At 50.6% G+C, this 14,222-nt stretch overlaps 1 protein-coding gene across 1 annotated transcript in view; it reads right to left on the bottom strand.

The window, feature by feature from the left end:
* ZSWIM5 (zinc finger SWIM-type containing 5) overlaps window positions 1-14,222 on the bottom strand; it is a gene marked incomplete at its 5' end in the record, with an annotated part of 95,329 nt that overhangs the window by 8,642 nt on the left and 72,465 nt on the right. The window contains 5 exons of the mRNA XM_083867483.1: window positions 842-988; window positions 3,210-3,386; window positions 5,651-5,830; window positions 11,185-11,335; window positions 11,984-12,132. Coding sequence (XP_083723609.1) covers window positions 842-988; window positions 3,210-3,386; window positions 5,651-5,830; window positions 11,185-11,335; window positions 11,984-12,132 — 804 coding nt within the window. The remainder of the gene's footprint in view (window positions 1-841; window positions 989-3,209; window positions 3,387-5,650; window positions 5,831-11,184; window positions 11,336-11,983; window positions 12,133-14,222) is intronic.

Raw genomic sequence — 14,222 nt, 5'->3', positions numbered from 1 at the left:
TAAACTCATGCTGCCTAGGTTTGATATCCTGGCCATCCTGTAGGTGCTGTGTGATGACACTCAATATAAACTGTTCCATAACCTTATCACATACTGAGGTCAGGCTAACTGGCCTATAATTACCAGGATCCTCCTTTCCACCCTTTTTGTGAATGGGTGTCAGGCTGGCCAGCTTCCACAGTCACCTGGGACCTCACCAGTGAGCCAGGACTGTTGCTAAATAATGGAGAGTGGCTTTGCAAGCTCATCTGCCAGCTCCTTTATCACCCTGGGATGGATCCCACCTGTCCCATAGATGTATGAACATCCAAGTGGCTCAGCAGTTCTCTGACTGCCTCCTCCTGGATAACAGGGGGACCACTCTGCTCCCACCTACCAGCCCAGGAGGGCAGTTGTCCTGAGGACAAGCCATCTTCCCACTAAAGACTGAGGCAAAGAAGGCGTTAAGCACTTCTGTCTTCTCCTCATCTGCAGTTACTAAGTTCCTTCCCACATCCAATAGAGAACAAAGGTTGGTCTTACTCTTCCTTTTGCTGTTAATATATTTGTAAAAACGTTTTTTATTATCCTTTACAAAAGTTGCCAAATTAAGTTTGAACTGAGCTTTAGCCTCTCTATTTTTTTTTCCTACATGTCCTAGCAACCCCCTTAAACACCTCCTGAGAGACCTGACCCTCCTTCCAAAGATGATACATCCTCTTTTTATTCCTAAGTTCCTTCAAAACCTCATTGCCCATCCAGGCTTGACGTTTGCCTCATCAAGGTGGAGAAGACTTTTCCAACCAACTGAGACACCCTGGCCAGACATTACAAGACACTTCTCACGTAGCTCTACTCATACCTTTCTTCTGATGCTTATATATTTCCAGCTGCCTTTGCTGCTGCAGTCGCAGGGTGTTGATTATGGCAACAGTTAGTCGGAGAGCTTCTCTGGGATAACCGTGGGAGCGCAGCGCATCCACCCGAGCACAGGCTGTGGGGACGTGCTCTGCAAGGCAAGGAACAGAGGGCAAGGCTGAACCAGAGGAGCACAGGCATTGGCAGCATGGTACTCAGGGGGCACTTATGCTCATGTTCCCCACACCGAGCTGAACTCCTGCTTCCTGTCTTGAATTCATCCCTTTCTCCCTGCTCCTGGAAAGGAAGCCTACCAGGAATACTAACGGGACTCCTGCCACATTCAACCCACAGCAGCCACGTCAATACCTAAATCCCCACCTCCGCAAGGCTTATCTAATGGCAGCATTTCCAGCACACCATTGCTGCAATACGACAGCTCCAACACAGGCTGTTACAACCCTTCATTCTTCTAAAATCTGCGTGGCTTATCTCAATTCCTCTCACTGCTCTCACGGCACCGGTGAGGATACACAGGATGAGGCTGGGCATCCAGCACTGTGCTGGGGACACTGGCACTGGCAGACTTAAGGTGATGTTTTGAACTGACTCCTTAACACCTCCATGGAGCAAGCTCTGCAGACATCCTGTCTCTTCTGCAGTTCTCCTACCTGGTGTTTTATTATTAGGAACAGTTGCACAAAACCCCCTCCCAAGACTCACAGTTGCTTAGGAATTCATCTGCTCCTGCTGCTTATTGCTCACCTGAAATCACAAGCAACTGTGGAGAGGATTATGACTGAGTGAGAAATTAGCAGGAGCAGATGACATGACATGCTGCATAACAAGCAGCAAAAATCCCATTTTCTTTCAAAATGTCCTACCAAGGGGAGAAAAAAAACCCAGGCAAACACAGACGATCTGAAGTTATTGTAGAGGGATAATTTCTATTCCTGGAAGAGTTCAGAAAGCTCTGGAAATGCAGACAACGACCTCCACAAATAGGGTATCCACATCCCAAAGGTCACCCACAAGGAATACATGAGGAACAAACACATCTGTAAAAGAGATTCTTGTTGCTCCCTCGATTCATTTGCTAAATGGATGAAATATTCATCTTCTCACTGAATTCATTGCTGGAAGTTGCTGACAAATCACCCTCCTCTCCCAGAACTGAGTTCCTGAAGAGGTGTCAAGAAAGCAAAAGCGCAAAATCCAAAAATCATGGCAAATACATCAGAAATAGAACATGCACCAACCCGCTGGGGAAAAGGGCTCACCAGAACCCAGATAAGGCTCAGGACAAGGGAGCTGTGGCCACCACGTCCCTTTTAGATGGAGACCATGGATGCACTAACCTACCACTGCTGCCTGTGGCTGTGTGGGAAGGAGACCTCCTGCCTGCAGCTGCCCAGAACTCTTCTCAGAGCAGAAATATGCTCTCCTGCTCCAGCTAAGGTGTACCAACAGCCTACATATGAACTCTTCCTATCTCCTGGCATTAACAGCAACTTAGTGCCTCCTACTCCAGAAACTACATCTCTAGACAACTTTAAATATTCTCTTTCCTGGTGGCAGACCCCAGCTTCTGGAGTGGACAACAGTGCAACAGTGGGCTTTGACCAGTTGTGTGTTCATATATTCAACTCTCAGATCAGACTGTAGGGGATAAGTAATCGCCCTTCCGGGAGGTGGGTGGGAACTTGTGTCTCCCATTTTGGGGTCTGTCTTAGGGCTGACAGCCACACCAGGTTCCCTCCCAAGCTCTTCATATATTGCTCATTCTCATCCCAGACAAAGAGCTGCTGAGGGTCAACAGATGTCCCTGGGGTCATGACTTTGCAGGGAAGAATTTGTGTGGCTTGAGGTACTTGGGCCCAAAGTCTACAACACAGGAGGCCTCTGGGCTTGCCTGGCCCAGTATACCTTAAGCTCCCACGAGGCTTAATTGTACTGACTGCTAATTGCCTTTAAGGGAAAACTAACAAGTAGGTGAGAGCAGGAAAAAATAAAATCCAGAGGATATAGTTGTGCTTTGCAGTCAATTTTCAGGAGACTTTAAGTGTTCAGACCCCCTGTACTGGAAACAGTGAGAGGTTGCTCTGGGGACAGCTGAACAGTGGCAGGATACAAAGGGACATAATGAGCTTGGTCCAAACTGCCCAAGAGAAGCCCAGACTGTAAACATGTGACGACTGCTCTAAGGACTGTGGCTGGGGTGTGAGTAGGCATCAAATTCTTCTGCTCCTCCCACTCCTGAGGCTAAGGGCCAGGGTAGCCATTTCAGTCTAGGATGAAGAAACTTGCAAGGACCCGGGGTAGCCTCAGGTGACTCCACTAAGAACCACACAGGCCATGGTTTGGATGCTCACCCAGCCACAGTGGCTGCCCCTGGGAGTTGAAGAGGAGGCTCTCGCCCTCCCGCTGGTAGGAGGGGGACACGTAGAAGTCGCTGCTGATGATGCGCTGCAGGTGGCTGTCCTGCCAGTGCAGGTCACAGCCTTCGATCGCCCGCGTGAACACGGTTCGTCTGGGCCTGGCCAGTGAGTCTGCAAAGAGAAAACACATCAGTGCCCTGGTGGGGCAGGGGCAGCCTGTTCCTCCTCCCAGACACGACCTCCCTGGGCGGAGCTCTGCCTTTACAATGAGAGCAAAACCTGGTCTCACTCCAGGAATTTCCGAGATGGACATGGGCTCTGGCTTTGGATACCTCTACTGCCTACCCCAGCTCTGAGGGAGACTAATGTCTCTTCATACAGCATTGCTAAGTAACTTGCTAGAATAACTGACTTGGTCAGAGGGGTGAGAAAAGAGGCAGGGACCACTCACTCTTTGCTTTGTGACCACAATCTGCTGTTACACACAAGGCTGATGCCTTGAAACCTGGCAGTGTGTTCCTTCCCCTGTGACACTGAGCATGCAGGCAGCTGCCCCAGGGTCAGGACTGGGCCTCCCCAGCATTACTGCCCTGCAAGCACCATGAGCTCTCCTCCTCTGCTCCAACACAGCCTCAGCTTCAATGAACTGCGGCTTCTTAGATCAGCAGCACATGAAGCCACGAAGGGAACCACACGAGTGTTTCTCATCTGCCTCTGGGTAATGGGGGGAACCATCACCCTCCAGCAACCTCTGTGGGCTGTGTGAGAGGGCTGGAAGGGAGGAGACAGCATCATCTGAAACCCCACTGCTGCCCTGTACCGGATATCTGCACTCCTCTTCAGAACTGCTCTGTAAGTTCACGGGCATTTCTGAAACTACCAAATGCTGGATTAGCATTTCACCCCATCCAGACCGATCAAGACAAGTGGTTTGTTATGAGGAAAAACTTGTCTGGACCAATCCCACTATCACTCCAGCCACACTGGATCATGAAGGCCAAACACAGCTGGCAGGCTGCAAAACGGGAAGACCCAAAGGGGGTGCAATGCTCCATGTTAGGTCCTGCAACCCACAAGAAGGGCCGAGTTAAACGCATTCAAGGGTGGAAAACAAAAGGCTCTGTTCAAAGCTGATCCAGGGAGGCTGGGTAAACATGCTCCGGAAACGATGGCAACAAGCAATTAGCCGGAATGCTGCAGGCACCCTGAGGTGGAGAGAAATTAAACAGGTGTTTGTATGTTGAGAACCAAGCCTGCTCACTTTACCAGGAAGGATTTCAAGAATCAGCTGTTCTTCAGTAATAAAAGAGGCTGTCAACAATCTGGAGCAGTATTTGCATATGCACAAACATGAACCCCAGGACACCTCCAGGATCCGTGCTGCTTTCAGCCCTCTTCTTGGAGAGTCAGGAGCACAGGGAGAAGGGGACATCCCTGGCATGTGCTTTGGGAACTCCCTGCAGGTCTAAAAAAAGTGACCTATTCAGCCCTAGCAACCCTCCCTAAATGCCAGAGCAAATCCTGGGGAGAACTGGGAACACCAGGGGGGTAGTCCTTGGGCTGGTGCAGGACATGGAAAAAGGCCAGGTTTAAATTAAGCTGTTCCCTGAGGAAGAGCATAGGGAGGTTGGGAATGCAGTCCTGGCCATGGCTGGACTGGTTGGCAGGACAGCCATGCTCCCAAACTGCTGCTGATGGACTGACCCCTCCCAGGAGAATGAAGTTTTCCCCTGTGGCACGGCTGCTGTCACCCTCTGCACTCACTTTGGCCACACATACACCGAAGAGCAATTCCAGTGCAGCAGACAGAGGCATGTGAAGAGCAATAACTTTCAATTAATGTCTACTTCAGGCAAAAAGAAGGAGAAAGAATGCTTAAATTTAAAGGGATCAAATGCTTTGTCAGTAGTTGAGAAACTATTTTAGCACGAAGTAACAACCTCTCAACTACACTGCTCTGTCTGTGCTCTGCACTTGAACTGCTTTAACATTCCTGGCTAATGACTTCCCTACCACCCGAATCACAGCCTTTAAGTGAGGCTTAAGGGCTGGGAAACAGGCTCTGCATCATCTTCAGCTCCTCACTCTCACTCAGGACTTCTGAGCTCGGCTCTGCTCCGTTGCAAGCAGTACTGTTTTCCTGTATTATCTCATGCACAAACCTGCACAGATTGTAGGGGGTCTAAACTCTCCCAAAGTCAAATTGCTTTAAAACAGTCTCTAAACTCAAAACACAGGCAATTTTACCCTGTAGCAAAGAAGCAAACATCTAATATATAAAACCAGAGCCTGTAAAGACAAACATTTTGTATTCCTATGACTCGTAGAAACATCACCAGCAGCTAAAGCAAGTTCTCTCAGCTTTGGGGTGAGTTTTGACCTGGGCCCAACCCCTGTGGCTGTCAGCTGGATTTCCACTCCCTGCCCGGACTCACCTTGGCTGTGACCGGAGCTCTGCGTAAGCGCGTTAGTGATGTTGGGAAGCTCGTTACCATAATTGCCATCTTCCAGGGGACAGACGTCCATCTCGCCCCACTTGCGAAGCTGCCGCAGCCAGCAGGATTTTTCTTCCAGCTTGCAGTGTGGGTTTAACACCACGCACACCCACAGGGCCCCTAAACAAAGCCAAGAAATCACAGAGGTGCCCCTGCCATGTGTGCAGGGCAAAGCTCTCCAGCCACTGCACTCGCCCCGAGAGCCTGCAAGGTTTCCATCGAGGTTTGTAAACTCATTTCAGCACAATGCACGGACCCAGGAGGAGGATTTACACAGCTTTTAAATAGGAAGGAAATTAACTCTATCCCAGCTGAAACCAGGACAAAGTAAAACTCCTCCATAATGAAGCTAAATTATAATCTCATGAGATGGGGGACAGTGGGGAGGAGGGAAGGAGAGAGCGGCTGTGTACGAATTTGTGAGTGCTTCTGTCTGCCAGGACAAATCTAGTGTTTGAACTACACATCAAAGCATGCTTAAAAACACCCTGGCAAGCTGCAGAGTCTGTATCTCCAAAGACTAACCTGATTTTGATCCTACCCACGTTCCAAGCGCTTTAAAACCCGCTCTGAATGCTATTTCATCTGCCATTGTTCTTCAGGCCATTTGCATTCAACTATTTAAGAAGGAGATTTGGTGTATTTTCTTTCTTTCTTTTTTTTTTTTTTTTTTTTTTTCTTTTTCAATCCCTAGTAGCCCCCAGCCTGCAGAGGAACCAGCAAGAGAACCTGGAGCTTGGCTCAATGTCTTGCAGGCAAGAGCCCTCCCTGATGCAAGCCCTTTGGATCTCACAAGCCACATTGCTCACCAGCAGGACACCCATGCTGACACCCTATGTGTCAACCATGGGACCTCACATGATGCTGATGATGCTGTCTGCTGTGTGAGAGGCAAAACCAGGACCAAGGACATCTGTCATCATTAAGATTCAGCTCATCCTTTCATAAAACAGGGCTGATGCTGGTGCTGCTAACTGAGCCTTGCAGACTATTCTGAGTCACTCACTGCTCCAGTAAGGGCTACAGCAAGCTAAGTAAGTGCAAACTCGTGAATTCTTCTTTAGCTAATTCCATTTCTACCCAAATTTCCCAGCAAGGCTGCCAGGATGCAGCATGTTCCCCCTCCCTTGTGCTTCCCTGAGGGGTGGGATGGCTGTGGGCTGCCACAGCTGCAATGTGAGGTATCCCCAGGGATCCCCTCGGGCTGAACAGTTCCTGCTGCTCCTCTCTCTGCCCATGTCAAATCCTGTCACACACATGGGACAGCTCAGCTTCTGCAGAAACACCCTCCCTGCCTCTCCTCCACGGGCTTAGCAGAGACCTGGAGCACCTTCCTTCTCCCTGCCCAGCCTACTGCTGTCTCTCACCTTTCCATCACTCCCAGAGCCAAAGTTCCCATCCCAAAGTAACAGCCAGTGGCACGACAACATCACCCAACACTTCCACTGCACAACAAGGAGATTCCTCCACAAGCCCAAACCACCTCCCTTGCTGGCTGTGTTTTGAGCAGCAGCTCCCCAGCTGCACACCCCAGCCATTGAGCCAAACAGCCCCAAGCGAGGCTGCAGATCCAACAGGAGCCAGAGCAGCTGGTTCCTCTGCCAGACAACACCAGGCAAACCCAGGCTGAGAAGTGATGTCCTGGCCCTGGCTCCACTCTGGTGCCTTTCTGCTCCTCTGTGTTACAGCTGAGCTTTTGGGGCGCATGTCCCCAGACCAATCCTTTGCCAGTTGGAAGCTGTGGACATGTTCTGGTTCAAAACATTAGTAAGGCGTGGAGGCTGTGCATGTCTGGCTCCTTGGAGCCGCCTGGCTCGGCAGGAGAGACGGCACCATGTCACAACGCAGATGGTGGCAGCAGCATCACATCCAGGAATGGGCACGGGAAAAGCAATTGCAGGCATGAGCATCAGCAAATGTCCAAAGCAGCCCTTGCCCAGTTCAGCTCAATCTCTGCTCCTAGGAAACCCCACCAACACCTCACTTCTTTCTGATGAACAGGGGCGATTAAGACTTTTTAACTGCAACATCAGCAATTAATTAATGTGTAAAAGAGGTATCTCCTTAGGGGCCCATCCTTACCAGAGTAGGTCTATGTCACTCACTCCTAGGCTCCTGCAGACTCCACGGGGGATACTTAAACATGGCATCTTTGTAAAAATCAGGTCTCAGCTCCAGAAAATGAGTCTTCCTTAAAGAAGGGGATAGAACTTCCCACCTCCTCGGGTGGCCATGAAATAAAACCTGCACTCGACTCTGAGTGTTGGGCATTCCCTTCCCATCAGTGCCCTTGCCTGTTGTCATTGCTCTTCTTCACCCACTCTGGGGCTGCTTGTGTGAAAAGCAGCCTCAGGCAGTTTCAACTCATGCCTCTGAGGGTGCACAGAGCTTGGCTGACAGGCAGTAACAAGGCTTGGTGCTCCAGCTTCACCGCCCCCAGGAATGGGATGCACCCGCTGGATTTTTGGCTCCCACAGCTCTGCTAATATGCGTTCCTTGGAAGCCTCATGACTTTGCTGCCTATTTTTGCGAGCCCTCTGAGGCATCCTTTGCATGCCAAAACATTATGCCCCTGGGCTCCCCCGCAGAAAGAATGATGTGGTGGGGAGGTGGGAACCAGAAGGGAAGTGAGATTTGCATCTGTCTCGGTCATGATAATTATCTGGGAGATATAATAGAGTGGTTTTCTGAGCCCTGTGGTCAAGTGACATCAGCTGACAGCACAAGTGACTCCTGTCCTGAGCGAAATGCCACACCAGGTCAGACTCCATGTCTCTTCACATGCTGCAGAAACCTTCATCTGAACTTTGTGATAGCAGGAGGTTAAGTGGGGAACAAAGCGGCAGATCACGATTAAGCTAAGCCTCTAAACAAAAATGCTTTTTGATGATGGGGCTGGGTGCAGGGACAGGGGGGTCAGAGCCTTCCCAGCCCAGTGGTCCTGGCTGCTGGCCCCAGAGAAGACAGGCACTCCAATCCCGCGCCCAAGTTTCTCAACCATCAAAGAAATTCTCCCGTTTCCCACAGGGTCGCTCCCCGGCTTAATCTGCTGAAATTCCCCACTGTAAACAAGTGGCCGAGATAAATAAACCCGTCTCCAGGCAGATTAAGGTCAGGCTGCACTTCAGCTGGTTTTTCGTCTATTTTTTGTAATTAGGCTTTAATCGTAAGTACTAATGCGCCAGGGCAAATACTCCCACGCTGCTGAGCTCTCCATCCAGCAGGTCCTTCCTTTGGCTCCCCAGCAGACGGGGCAATAGAGGTTCAGTTGGCAGCACATGCACAAGCGAACGATCCTGTTTTTATTTTCATTTTCTTTTCTTTTTTTTTTTTTTTTTTTTTTTTTTTTTTTTTATAACTCTGAAATCCTGCAAAATCCTTTACATTTTCCCCAGCATAAATCCACAATCTTCTTTAAGGCTGATCTTCTTCCAATCCCATGCAATTCTGTGATGCAGTCTTTGCTAAAATCGATGATTAATTATTAAACACATGCCCAAAATAATTTGCAAAAGGCCCATTTTTTGCTTCTAAGTGGTGGGGGATTGTGGTCTGTGCCAGAGCTTCCTGTGGCAGCTGGCAACAGGCCCTCATGCTTCCCTTCACCAGTAATGGTAACACTGGAGCTTTGGCATCCACAGCCCACAGGCAGTGGGATTTGGTGCTTCCACTGCCCCATGTGCCCTGGGTACTGGTGCCTGCTCAAGCAGGGTTTAGGACACCTCTCTGCATTCCTGATGTTTGTTACTGGTGAACATCCCCAGCTCAGAACAGCTCTGGTCTCCACGCCTCCTTCAGAGATATGCTTTGCTCCTACAGTAAACACTGCCTGAGGCCAAATGCAAAAGGCTTCCATAAAATGAGGGAATAATCCCTGCTTTGAGTACAGTCCATGCCCATCCCGGAGGTGCTTCTTGGAACATCACCATGTCCTCTACAGGAGCTTCTCTTCAGCATGGAGATGCCCAGACCCTCACGTGTGACATGCCTACACCAGGCGAGCTGCTCTGACGTGTGTTGGCTGGCACCACACTTCCCCTGCTGTCGTGTTGATCCAGCATTGGTAGGGCCCTGACATTCCCCAGCCACTTTGCCATCTGCCAACGGGGACGTGCTGCCACCTCCTCCCACTCTGCCGACCAAACCTGTGTGCACCAACCTGGTCCTTGTACAGTTAAGCCAGGACTGAAACCCAACCACTCTCCCCTCGCCTGTGCAGGAAGGGAGGGAGGGCTCTTGGCTTGGAGAGCAACTTGGAAATCTGGCCAAATAATCTGTAATTTTAAGCAAATTGCTTCCTGCGTCCAGGCCTGCCCACACACCCATCCATTCATACATCACCAATGTGTTTGCTTTCTTCCATGTGGAAATTCTGGCTTGGTGGACTTGGCCACCTCTCCAGGATCCTTGCATATCCAATTGTCTAGCTGCAGCATCCCAAAATCCTGGAAATATCTTCTTGGCAAGCAAGACCAGATGAGCTCTCCAGAGCTGGTGTGGTTATTTCCATCCAGGAAATTTCATACAGAAACAAGACATCCCACCCCTGCCCAGATCTTGTCTGCATAGTTTGGCCAGGGTTCCCAGCTTCATTTCTGTTTGCACTTGTTGGGCACTTGGTAGGTGGGTATGTGATTCCCAGCTGCAGTCTCAGATGTCCAGATCCCAGACCATCCTAATCCTTCTTCCAGCTCTACCCTTTGCTGCCCACCCATCAGCCCTTGCACAGTATCTCCTACCAGCAGGGTGCAGAGGAGCTCAAACTCACTCCTCAAACTATGGCTCAAGTCAAACTATTCACCCAAGATCCCATATGTCCAGGGAAGCCCAGAACTGCAGGGTTAACTTCACCACAAAACCCTACTCCCCAAGCCCATGTCATCTAAATGTTTTATTCTAATTATATTACACTGTCAGCCAGCTGAGCTGGTGTCTAAGGTGCTTAGCTAGAATTACCCAGAACTGCATTTCCCTCACAGCCAGTCTCTGTGCTGCCCAACCTGCCCCCCTCACCCTGGAAACGTGCACCACAGCAGGCAGAATTGGTTAGATGTGATGAGACTTGAGAACCTGCCTATCCCTCTCCAGATCATGGTTCCTCCAGGAACAGCACTTCCCCATCCAGGCTACATCCAGCCCCTGGGGCTCACCAACTCTCTGTGTCCTCCCTCAGAAAGGCTTTGGGGCAGCTCACCAAAGACCAGCCTGCTGGGATCATGGGACCAGCAACACACTGCACACCTGTCATCCTTGATCCCTTTGCAGGAAAGGGGCAGGTTTAAACTTTTGAACTGTGTGATTTGGGCCCAATCCAGCTGTCTCACAGTGATTCCCCAACAGGAGATACAGTAAGGTCCTGGCATGTCTCAGGGTCTCTGTCCCGAAAAAAGAGCCCCATAGGGCCTCTTTAATGATGTCCATTGGCCCAGCAGCCCAGGTAACTCTGCTCCTCTCTGCAAGGCAATGACCCTTACCCAGCTCATCCCAGAGCTGCCGGCACTTCTCTGTTATGCCCGTCCCCTGCTGCCGCCAGAGGGAGAGCCGGGGATCAGCCATGAACTGCTCTGTTATCAACGTCAGCATCCTGGCCCCATTGGAGTCCCTCATGCGCAGCATCTCCCGGACCTGGAAAGGACAAAGAGAAAGTCTTGGTGAGACAAATCATGGTCCCTCAGAGGTGTTGAGGACATGTTCACTTGGCTGGCAATCCACAGTTCCCTCAGCCTGAGGGTCCAGACTGTAAATGCATACATACGTGTGTGTGTGTGTGTGTGTGTGTGCATAATGTGTCGTCACACATTATAACCCTCATGCAATGCCTGTAATGAGGCTGACTGGAGCCCAATTGAGTAGCAGAAACAGCCAGGCTGTAAAGGACACGGAGTAAGAACATGAAAGCAAAGCCCTTCTGCAAAGAAAGTGAAAAGCCCATATAGGCTGGTGAGATTTGTGGGTTATGGTCTCACCTTCCCTTGGTCTTGGTAGGCTCTGCAGGATTGGCTTTTTCCCCACTGTGCTGAAGGGGAGATGGGGGAATGCCTTTCCCTGCACAGGGATCACGGCACTCATGGGAGGAAGGGACCTGCTAGGACAACAGGTGAGACAATCCAGGCCTGACCCAGAGCCTGGATTACAACCGCCTGCTCTGTGACAGGGCGAGAAGGCACTGGAGCAGAGATTCCCAGCTGTGATGGGCACCCTGCCAGGGCAGCCAGCGAATGCCAGCTACGTGACGCACTGAGCAGAGATGGGAGAGAGCAGTCAGCTCCTCACCTTGGCAAACATGGAGTTGAGCTGCTTCCCCGAGCCGTAGTACCCTCCCTGAGATAGGAACAGCTTCACCTGCTCTCGGACCTGCTCCTCGTCCAAGTGCCAGCAGTTCTCGTCATCGATGCTGGCCCCAGCAGTGGGGTCAGGAGCACCTGAGAGGATGGGGAGGGGAGAAGAGAGACAACCATGTTTATGGCAGCAGGGTCACCAGTCCCACTAGCAAGATGTGGACATACCTCTATTTTATTAGGGACCCACCTTTACTTTTATCAGCTCAGATGACAGAAAACCAACTTGATTCCTTTGCAGGGAGCACAACTGGCAGCACTGTGCTCTCCTAACACAGTGGTGGCAGCAGCCATCAGGAGGGATCCTGACCACAGGGCTAATGCTTGCATGGCTCCTCACCCTCTGCATCCCATGTGAAATGAGGCTGAGGAAGACCAGGGACCTGCCTTCCTCCAAAGCCCCAGGAGTTCAGGCAGCACAGCTGCAGAGCCTGGAGCACTGTGAGGCTCCAGGGATTGCCCAGTGTGCTCCTGCTCCACATCACCGGTTTGTTACAGCATCAGTAAAGCTCCAATTCCTGCAAGCCCTTCCCCACAGCTGGAACAGTCTAACAAAGGTACAACTGCACTCGGGCTCCAGAGCCCTGGGTTAAACACCTGGTCCTGCCCCTCATTTGCTTTAGGACAGGAGACAAGTCCCTGGGCATCACTGTACCTGCTTGAGAGAGACCCTCCACAGGAAAGAACAAAAGATCAATAATCCTTCAAACAGCAAACCATGACCAGAGCAGGGCTTTTGGCAAGAACACATATGCGTTCACAGGCTGCATTTCATCTTCCAGAGAACAAAAGAAAGAAAATCCACAATTGATTTAAACAAATTTCCCTTGCCTTGCCTCTTTCAATTCCCATTTTCCCATCCAAGCACTACCCTATGTCCCAGCCATGGGTTCCAGGGTTCACAGGACAGGCAGCAGCACAGCTCCAGTGAGCAGCCAAGAGCACAAAACGGAACAGAATCTTGGATTTTCAGCTGCCTGCTTTTGGGTCCTGCTCTACAGAAACTCCTTAAGGAAAACCAGTACCAAGGAGGGACTGCTGCAGCTGGAGGATGCTCCACTCCACTTTGGTCTGCTTCTCCTGTCTCTCAAGAGACAAAGAGGGTCAGCACAGGAAGAGCAAGGTGCTGCATGAGGAGCCACGGGATGCTGTAGCTGACACATTCCCAATTAAATCTTCACGACATCTTTTCCAAAACTGGAATCTGGTTGGGAAGCAGACATCACTTTTCTCAGAAACAGCCTGGGATGCTGTGCACACCCCAGCCTTGTGTGCTGCTGAACCAGGAGCTCAAATACAATTCATGAACATTGTGCTCCAGGATGTCTGTTCAGGAGGGCAAATGCCTCTTCCTGGCTTGTAAGCAAGACAACATCAACCTCAGGGGTTTTGCTCCTCCAGCAAAAGCTGAAAACACTCCTGACCTGCTAAGGTACAGTTATTTGTATTTAATGTCCTTCACAAAATTACTTTAATTTCTGCTAACATTCACTGCCTGAAAGAAGTTGCAGCAAGCTCTAGGCATGCTGAAGGGACAGGATGCTGCTGCTCTCTCCGCAGAATAATTTACAGTCGGCACAACTATGTAACTGGGATGAGAGCTGAAGCAGGAGAAAGAAAAACACAGCTCCTGAATGAACACAAGGACTTTTGCCACACATGCCCTGATCCTGATCCCACTCCCCTGCCATAGTCCCAGAGAAGCAGTTAAACCCTGAGCCCTCAGCAAGGGGCGAGTCCTGCTCAGTGTACCGTCAGAGTCAGCTCAGAATGCTGCCATAAGCCACGAGGGACAATCACAGCCAGGGACAGGGACAGTCCATGCAGGCCCTCTGAGCTTTTCTGTGCCTTTTCCTTCCCACCCCTAGCCTCATCCTTATCTTGCAGATAAAGAGCAGACAAGCCAGTGATTATCCCCTATCAGGAACCGATGACTAATCTGTCTACCACGAGCGCTTATCCGGTCCCATCTAGGTATCCCAGATGCTTGCACTCTTAATATCCTCCTCTCCACCATCCTGCCTGCCACTCCCAGCTGCAGCTCTCCAGAGCAGCCTTGGCTGCCTCTATAGGGTCACCTGTCTACAGGGACTAGCAGGGCATGGACGCCTGGGGTGACTCATCCCACCAAAGCTCAGCTCATTCCTCATCCCTCACCGTGGCCACCGTGACAG

Source organism: Zosterops lateralis (genome assembly GCF_965231275.1).
Source record: "Zosterops lateralis genome assembly, chromosome: 9".
NCBI classification, from domain to species: Eukaryota; Metazoa; Chordata; class Aves; order Passeriformes; family Zosteropidae; genus Zosterops; species Zosterops lateralis.
Note: the sequence above shows the minus strand (reverse complement) of the source record. Positions and strands in the feature narration are given on the sequence as shown.